The following is an 8,909-nucleotide window of genomic DNA, read 5'->3' on the forward strand; positions in this document are numbered from 1 at the left end:
AACCGTGAGCCCTGGGCTGTGTATGTGTAGGGGGGCGACGTGGAGGGGAAGTGGAGAGGTGCAGGGAAGGCAGACGGGCAGAGGCCAGGGCCTGGAGGCGCACAGCCACCTCCCAGCTCACGGACCCCCCACCCCCCTGCCCCGGGCCCCCTTCCCCTGAAGCCCCTCTGCCTCCCGCAGCCTGCTTTCTTCTGGATCCCACACCCGTCTCCCTCCGCCGAGCCTCTCTTATCTGTCTCTGTCCATCTGTCCAACCCAACCCCTCCCGGCCTGAATCCTTCCCTTGGAGGGTCGTCGGGGGGCGGCCCAGGCCTGAGGGGCCATGCGGGGGCCTCTGGTCCTCGACCTGCTGCTTCTGCTGCTGCTGTGCGTGGCTCCAGGTAAGGGGATCCCCCTGCGGGCTGATCTCCAGGCACTGGCCAGGAGGTGTCAAGGGGGGTCTGAGACTCACGGGCTTCTCCAAGGCCCGACTGAGCAGGGAAGGGGCAGGAAGTCACCGTCTCCCTCAGAAGCTTAGGCTCACCCCTCCCCCACCTCCTGGCCGCCCCCAGCCCTTCTCCCTGGCCTCTCTTCTCCTGCCCAGGGCAGGCGGCAGGGCCTGAGGCCCAGGTCCAGGTGGTGTGGGCCCCGGAGGGGGGCCCTGCCCAGCTCCCCTGCAGCTCCGCCAGCCCCCTCCAGGGCCTCGACCTGCGAATCCGAGAGGTCCTGTGGCAGCACTTCCCAGACAGGTATGCACCCCGAAAGGTGGGCGACCCCGGCCCCTGGACCCGGCAGCCACCGCATTCCCACCTGCACCCCCAAATCCAACATCCCCTCCTCTGAGCTGTCAGAGAAGCTGAGCTCAGCCCCGGGGCACCCTCCTCCCCCCACACCTGGCTCTCCACTGCGAGGGAGGGGGTGGGGGTACCCAGGGTCCCCCTTAGAGATGCCCGCCTTCCTCACAGCTTCCTGCCGCCCTGCGGGCGGTCTGACATCTGCCCTGGAGGTGGACTGAGGCCTGGTGGGGGTGCATCGTCCCTCCGCATTGCGATTCACACTTTGTCTGTCTGTCTGTCTGTCTGTCTGTCTGTCTGTCTGTCTGTGTCTGTCTCTCTCTCCCTCCTTCCCAGTGCGCCTCCCGGAGCCTCCCCGGGCCCCGCCGCCGGGCCTGCCCCCCGGGGCTACACTGTGCTGCGGCTGACCCCCGGGGGCGTGCGCAGCGGGAAGCAGCCCCTTCAGCCCCGCGTGCAGCTGCAGGAGCGCGGCCTGCAGCGCGGCGACTTCTCGCTGTGGCTGCGCCCGGCCCGGCGCGCCGACGCCGGCGAGTACCGCGCCTCCGTGAGCCTCCGCGACCGCGGCAGCGTGTCCTGCCACCTCCGGCTGCGCGTGGGCCAGGCCTCCCGTAGGTGGGGGCGGGCGGCGGGCAGGACGGGCGGGGGCGCGAGGGCATCACCCCCGGGGCGCCCCTTCCCCCACCCGCACCCCGGCCGGCCTGCGCGCGCTGTGGCAGGCGCGTCGCTGGGACGCATCGCGGGGACGCAGGGAGGAGGCGGCGCCCGGCTCCTGGGGCTCATCCCCGCCTCCCGGGGTCTGGGCTTCCTGGGGGTCCTCGGTTGGTGTGGGGGGTGGGGGGAGGGAAGCGCAAACCCGGCCAAGCTCACCCCAGATGGGGCGCAGGGGAAGTGGGGGGGCGGGGGGGCCCCCTCCCCCACATCTGCATCCCCGTAAAGCATCCACAGGTACCACCAGGCTTTTGAACCCGGGGGCAGGAAGGTTCTGGAAGGAGAAATAGACAGCACGGTCCCCGGGTCCAGGAGCATTCAGCGGGCTCCCGGGCCCGTCGGGAAGGTGTTTCCGTTTTTGCTCACACGGTCCTCCCCCTTGCAGTGACGGTGGCCAGCCCCTCCGGGGCTCTTGGAGCTCTCAGGTCCTTGGACTGGGTCGTGTTGAACTGCTCCTTCAGCCGCCCCGACCTCCCCGCCTCCGTGCGCTGGTTCCGGGGCGCAGGCCGGGCTCCGGTGCTCCCGGCCGCGCACCTCTACGCCGCGGGAAGCTTCCTCTTCCTGCCCCACGTCGGCCCCGCCGACTCCGGCCTCTGGGGCTGCGTCCTGGCCTACAGGGACGGCTTCAACGTCTCCATCACCTCCAACCTCACCGTGTTGGGTAACGTCACCTCTCCGTCTTCACATGTGACCACGACTCCTTCCTGCGCAACCTGCCACCTCCTCACCCAGGCTGACGGATTCCCCAGTGAGGCCCCGCGTTCCTCCTGGCTCTGCACTCAGGAGTGACTCCTGGCGGTGCTCAGGGGACCCTATGGGATGCTGGGAATCGAATCCGGGTCGCCTGCGTGCAAGGCAAACGCCCTCCCCGCTGTGCTATGGCTCCAGTCCCAAATTTCTGGGCATCCTTGGCTCAGCCCTCAGGCCCCGCCCTCTACAGAGGCAGCCCCCCCAACCCCCCTAGCCTGTCACCCCTGGGCCTCCCCACCTGCTCTGGCTTATTTCAGTTTCCCTTCCTCCCCAGGCCTGACCCCGGCAGCCCCCCTGACCGTGTACGCTGCTGCGGGCACCAGGGCAGAGCTACCCTGCCACCTGCCCCCCGAGGTGGGAACCCAGTCTCCCCTCAGTGCCCAGTGGAGCCCTCCTGGGGGCGGACCGGACCTCCTGGTGCCCGGAGACCGGGGCAACTTCACCCTCCGGCTGGACGCCGTGAGCCGCGCCCAGTCTGGGACCTACACGTGCCATGTCCATCTGCAGGGGCAGGGACTCCAAGTCACTGTCACTTTGGCCGTCATCACAGGTCAGCCCCAGGTGGGAAAGGAGCGAGCGCCTGGGGCCGGAGGTCGGTGGGGTGGGGGGGGGCCGGGAGGGGATGCAGGACGGGCAGAGCCTGGGCAGGTGCACCCCAGGACGCCAGGCGACTCTTCCCTCACCCCCTCTAATGGAAAATCACCCCTGAGTCACCAGGCGAACATTCCACTCAGAGTTAAGGGACTCCCCTTCTCTCCAGGAGCCGGGGGAGGCTCTGAGAAAGGGCAGAGAGATGGTTTGAGCAAGTGTGAGTGGTTTCAGAGGAGCAGGAAGGCCCCGGGGACGTGCCCCAAGGGGTGAAGTACACGCCCTGCACGTGTCAGGTCCTGGGTTCCATTCCCACACCACACATGTCTCCCCCACACCATCTCAGGCCCCCTCCCTGCACCCCTGGGTGTGTGCCCCTCCCAGCAGTAAAAAAATAAAGATTAAAAGAAGGGGGGGCTGGAGTGATAGCACAGTAGAAAAGGCGTTTGCCTTGCACGCAGCCGACCAGGGTTCGATCCTCGGCATCCCTAATGGTCCCCCAAGCACTGCCAGGAGTAATTCCTGAGTGCAAAGCCAGGAGTAATCCCTGAGCATCGCTGGGTGTGACCCAAAAAGCAAAAAATAAATAAATAAAAAATAAAAATAAAAGAAGGGGGGGCTGGAGTGATAGCACAGCAGGGAGGGTGTTTGCCTTGCACGCCGCCGACCTGGGTTCAATTCCCAGCATTCCATAGGGTCCCCCGAGCACCGCCAGGAGTCATTCCTGAGGGCAGAGTTGGGAGTCACCCCTGTGCATTGCCGGGTGTGACCCAAAAAGCAAAAAAAAGAATAAATTAATTAAAAAGGGGGGCGAAGCTGTACCCCTGGAGGTCAAGCACTTGCCTTGCAAGCAGCTAACTCTGGTTCAGTTCCCTGTATGGTCTCCTGAGTACCACCAGGGGTCACTCCTGAGCACGACCTCCCTTCCCCTCAAAAAAGAAGTGGGGGGCTGGAGCGATAGCACAGCGGGGAGGGCATTTGCCTTGCACGCGGCCAACCCGGGTTCAATTCCCACCAGCATCCCATGGGGTCCCCCCGAGCACTTCCAGGAGTGATTCCTGAATGCAGAGCCAGGAGTAACCACCGTGCACCGCCAGGTGTGACCCCAAAAAGCAAAAAAAAAAAAAAGGGGGCTGGAACGATATAGCACAGCGGGTAGGTGTTTGCCTTGTATGCAGCCAGCCCGGGTTCAATTCCCAGCATCCCATAGGGTCCCCTGAGCACTGCCAGGAGTGATTCCTGAGTGTAGAGCCAGGAGGAACCCCTGTGCATCGCCAGGTGTGACCCAAAAAGGAAAAAAAAAAGAAGTGGGGTGGCTGGAGCAATAGTACAGTGGGTAGGGTGTTTGCCTTACATGCAGCCGGCCTGGGTTCAATCCCCAGCACTCCTTATGGTCCCCTGAGCACCGCCAGGAGCGATTCCTTATTGCAGAGCCAGGAGTATTGCCGGGTGTGACCCAAAAAGTCGAAGGAAGAAAAGAAAAGAAAAGAAAAGAAAAGAAAAGAAAAGAAAAGAAAAGAAAAGAAAAGAAAAGAAAAGAAAAGAAAAGAAAAGAAAAGAAAAGAAGGGGCTGGAGTGATAGCACAGCGGGTGGGGCATTTGCTTTGGGCGCGGGCCGACCTGGGTTCGAATCCCAGCGTCCCATATGGTCTCCTGAGCACCGCCAGTAGTGATTCCTGAGTGAAGGAGGAGTCAGGAGTAACCCCTGTGCATCGCTGGGTGTGACCCAAAAAGCCAAAAAAAAGAAAAGAAAAGAAAAGAAAAGAAAAGGAATGGGGCCTATTTCTAGTCCCGAGTGTCCACCCTGGGGCCGGGGCTTGGGTTAAAGTTGCAGGAAGTGACCTGGATTTGGGAATCTGTCCCCGGGTCAGCAAATATTTACTGAGCAAAGACTTTCTCAGACAGTAGAAAACAAACCCCAGCCTCCCTGTCCCCAGGGGCCCGCGTGCGTTTATTGGTCGCTGTGGGCCACAGCTAGTGACCCAGCGTCCACCTGTCCCTCAGCCGCCACTACACCATATAGGAACGCGGGGTGGATACATGAGTTTCCTGATAGATACGTTTCCCGGGCCGGGGAAACTGCTGGAAGCTTCTCTGGGTTGACGCTTGGGCTGGCTCCATCCCTGGTTCCACAGCACCATGTGTGGCTCCCCCGGCCCAACAACATGCCTCCTCAGGGCAGGTGCTGGATGTGCAGCATTCAAGGGATAGAACCTTCTGGAATGCTCCCCCTTGCCCTGAAGCCCCACTTTCCCTCACGCCCCGAGCTTGCTACCCTAACTCAGCCTTTCTGCCTGCCTCCCCCGTCCAGCCAGTGCCCTAGTTCTTTTTTATTTATTTATAAACATTTGGGGCCACACCAGGGGATGCTCAGGGCGGACTCCTGGCTCTGCACTCCGGGATCACTCCTGGAGGTGCTCGAGGGCCCGTAGGTGGTGCTGGGGATCGAACCCGGATCGGCCATGTGAAGGCAAGTGCCCTGCCTGCTGTCCCGTGGCTCCGGCCCAGTTCTTTGTGTCCGAGTTCTTCCTCAGGGCCTTTGGTTCAGGTCCATTTTCTTTTCTTTTTGCTTTTTGGGTCATACCCGGTGATGCACAGGGGTTCCGCCTGGCTCTGCACTCAGGAATGACTCCTGGCAGTGCTCAGGGGACCCTATGGGATGCTGGGGCTTGAACCCGGGTCGGCCGCATGCAAGGCAAACACCCTCCCTGTTGTGCTATGGCTCCAGCCCCAAACTCACGTCCATGCTGCTTTCATGGCAACCCAACGGGGAAGACGCTGTTCCCCTGTGTGAGAGAGGAGCGGCCCCAAAGCACACAGTGCTCGGGATTCCTTGAGGGTCTTTGTCACCCTGTCCGTGGGTGGGTTCCCATCTGTCAGGCTGAGCTCAGGGCCTCCACCCTGGCTTCCTGCTTCCAGCCTTAAGCTGGCACTTTCTGGAGGCAGCGGTCAGTTCCTGCTCTGGGAACGGGGACGAACCCAAGGGGGACTGTGTTTTCCAGGAGCAGGCCAAGGCTCAGAGCCGCATTGTGAAGGCTGGCCAAGGGGGGCCGTGAAGACTTGAAAGGATTGTGAGGGGGTCTGCAGGCAGATTTGCCATCCTGTTGGGCCGTTTGAGCTGGAGCAGGAACCCCCAAGGCAGTGGGGACCCGGGGGAGTGTTTGGGTGGTCACGTGGGCCAACCGGAAATCTTTTCATGTGTAGAATGACCAAGCCCGGACACAGAACTCTTTTTTTTTCTTTTTGGGTCACACCCAGTGATGCACAGGGGTCACTCCTGGCTCAGTACTCAGGAATCACTCCTGGCGGTGCTCGGGGAACCCTAAGGGATGCCGGGAATTGAACCTGGGTTGGCCGCGTGCAAGGCAAACGCCCTCCCCGCTGTGCTGTCACTCCCGCCCCTTGGGAGTCATCGAACCCCTAGTTCCAAGTAAAGACGATCTTTCTCCTCTACTTTTCCAGTGACTCCCAAGTCCTCCGGGTTTCCTGGCAGCGTGCGCCAACCCTTCTGTGAGGTGTCCCCGTCGTCTGGACGGGAGCGTTTTGTGTGGAGCGCCCTGGGCAGAGAGTCTGAGGGCAGCACTCCGGGACCCTGGCTGCCCCTGCAGGACACCAGTCTGCCTTCCCAGCCCTGGCAGTGCCAGCTCTACCAGGGGGACAGGCTCCTCGGGACGGCGCTCTACTTCCCTGAACACACTGGCCCAGGTTAGACGCCCAGCAGGCCGCCTCGGCCAGCTCCAGGCCGCCTGCCCTGATCTCATGTCCAATTCCCCCCTACTCTGAATTCTTTTATCCCCCCTCTTGCACCCTCACTCCGGCTCTTGTCTGTGCCTGACTCACCGCTGCCCTCATGAGCTGAAGGATGCCGGCCAAGCCCCCTCTACGCCCTGGGCCTGATCTCTCTCCGGGCCGTGAGGGTGAAGCGAGATGTCTCGTCTCCTTGAGAGAGTGACCCCCAGCCTCAACCTGCCCCTTCTCTTCAGGTGCCTGGTCGTCTGGGGGAGCCCCTGGCGCCTCGAAAGCTGCCCGTCTTCCTCTCTTTCTCACCCTGGGTGGCAGTTTTCTGCTTCTTTTGGGAGCCGGAGCCTATGGCTTTCATCTCTGGAGAAGACAGGTGAGCCAGAACTACCCCCCAAAATACTGGCTGACACCCCCTTTTTAGCCAGATCACCCCTTTTTAGCCAGATCACCCCTTTTTTCTTCCAGATCACCCCTTTTCAGTCAGACCACCGAAGTACCCTTGAACTTCCCTTCAGACCCCTTCCTTCTTTTTCTTTTTTTATTTTTGCTTTTTGGGTCACACCCGGCGATGCTCAGGGGTTCCTCCTGGCTCTGCACTCAGGAATCACTCCTGGCGGTGCTCGGGGGACCCTATGGGATGCTGGGAATCAAACCCGTGTTGGCCACGTGCCAGGCAAACACCCTCCCCGCTGTGCTATTGCTCCAGCCCCAGACCCCTTCCTTCTTCATCCCTGCACTCTGGAGACCTCTTGGTCCACAGGACCCTCCGGGAATCTAGAGGGGGGGCTGAGATGAGGCCGAGGAACATCTGTGAAAGAAGAGAAGGGGCCCGGGGGTCTCCTCCGGCGCCTTCCCCTTCCCACGTCTCACCCCCTCCATTGCCCTTCCAGACCATCTCACAGTGGAGACCTAGAAGGTTCTCTGCCTTGGAGCAGGGGGTTCACCCACCTGAGGCTCAGGGCAAGAGAGAGGAACTGGAGCTGGAGGACCCGGAGCTGGAGCCGGAAGACCCGGAGCTGGAGCCGGGGACAGAGCCGGAGCCGGAGCCAGAGCTGGAACCCGCGCCCGAGCTGGAGCTGGCGATGGAGCCGGGGCCGGAACTGAAATAGTCCCGAGCAGGAGCAGAGGCGCCAGCCGGCTCCACACCCCTGTCCAAGTCCAAATAAACGCCCTGTCAGCAGCGAGCCAAGTCTGACTCCTTGCCCAGAGACGCTCCGGGTCGCTCCCCGCTTCAGGGGTTCCCGTCGCCCACCCCGGCCTCCTGACCTACTTTCCCCAGCCTCTCTCCCCTCCCCTTTCTGCCCCTGGTCCCCTTGGGCTTCCTCCCTGGTCTCTCTCCCGCAGTCTCTCTCCCGGGGAGTCGTGCTTGATGAGGCTAGGAAGGCTGTCACCCTCGCCTCCCGCTCACACGGGCTGCCCTGGTTTCCTTTGTATTTTTGTCCCTCTGCCGCCCCGTCCCCTCATCCTGTACCATCACCTCCCTTCAGCACAGTCCATGGCCCTCGGGCTGCATTCCTCATTGTCCTTGACCCTGGCCTTCTTGGCCACACACACACGGCCACACACACACACACACACACACACACACACACACACACACACACCATTCTTTCTCTACATATACACACCTTTCTTCCTCTAGATACACACACACACCATTCTTCCTCTACATACACACACGCACACACACACCCCATTCTTCCTCTACATACACACACACACACACACACATACCCTTTTGCTGAGGTGACTTCCTCCACATGCACACATTCTTTTTTTCTTTTCAATTTTTTTTTTTAATGAATCACCGTGAAATACAATTACAGACTTCCAAATTTTCATGATTACATTTCACTCAAACAGTGATCGAGGGGCCGGAGTAATAGCACAGTGAGTAGGGCGTTTGCCTTGCATGCAGCTGACCCGGGTTCGATCCCCGGCATCCCATATGGTCCCCCAAGCACTGCCAGGAGTAATTCCTGAGTGCAAAGCCAGGAATAACCCCTGAGCATAGCTGGGTGTGATCCAAAAAGCAAAAAAAAAAAAAAAAAAAAACAATGATGGAGCACCCATCCCTCCATCAGTGCCCATTCTCCACCATCAATGTTCCCAGTATCCCTCCCGACACCCCCTGCCTCTGTGATAGACACATTCCCTCTTAGTCTCTTTCTTTCTTTTTTTTTTTTTCTTTTTGGGTCACACCCGGCAATGCTCAGGGGTTCCTCCTGGCTCTGCACTCAGGAGTTACTCCTGGCGGTGCTCAGGGGACCCTATGGGATGCTGGGGATCGAGCCCGGGGTCAGCTGCATGCAAGACAAATGCCCTCCCCGCTGTGCTATCACTCAGGCC

The 8,909-nt window shown here is 60.9% G+C and overlaps 1 protein-coding gene across 1 annotated transcript; it reads left to right on the forward strand.

The window, feature by feature from the left end:
- The first annotated feature begins 322 nt into the window (after positions 1 to 322).
- Positions 323 to 7,735, forward strand: LAG3 (lymphocyte activating 3). Its single transcript, XM_055143595.1, has 8 exons — positions 323 to 380; positions 479 to 728; positions 1,110 to 1,381; positions 1,867 to 2,142; positions 2,506 to 2,781; positions 6,282 to 6,524; positions 6,803 to 6,933; positions 7,451 to 7,735. Exons 1-8 carry the CDS (start codon positions 323 to 325, stop codon positions 7,667 to 7,669), a joined length of 1,725 nt encoding a protein of 574 aa, XP_054999570.1. The 3' UTR covers positions 7,670 to 7,735.
- The last annotated feature ends 1,174 nt before the right edge of the window (positions 7,736 to 8,909 follow it).

The sequence above is a fragment of the Sorex araneus genome, chromosome 6 (genome assembly GCF_027595985.1).
Source record: "Sorex araneus isolate mSorAra2 chromosome 6, mSorAra2.pri, whole genome shotgun sequence".
Classification (NCBI taxonomy): Eukaryota; Metazoa; Chordata; class Mammalia; order Eulipotyphla; family Soricidae; genus Sorex; species Sorex araneus.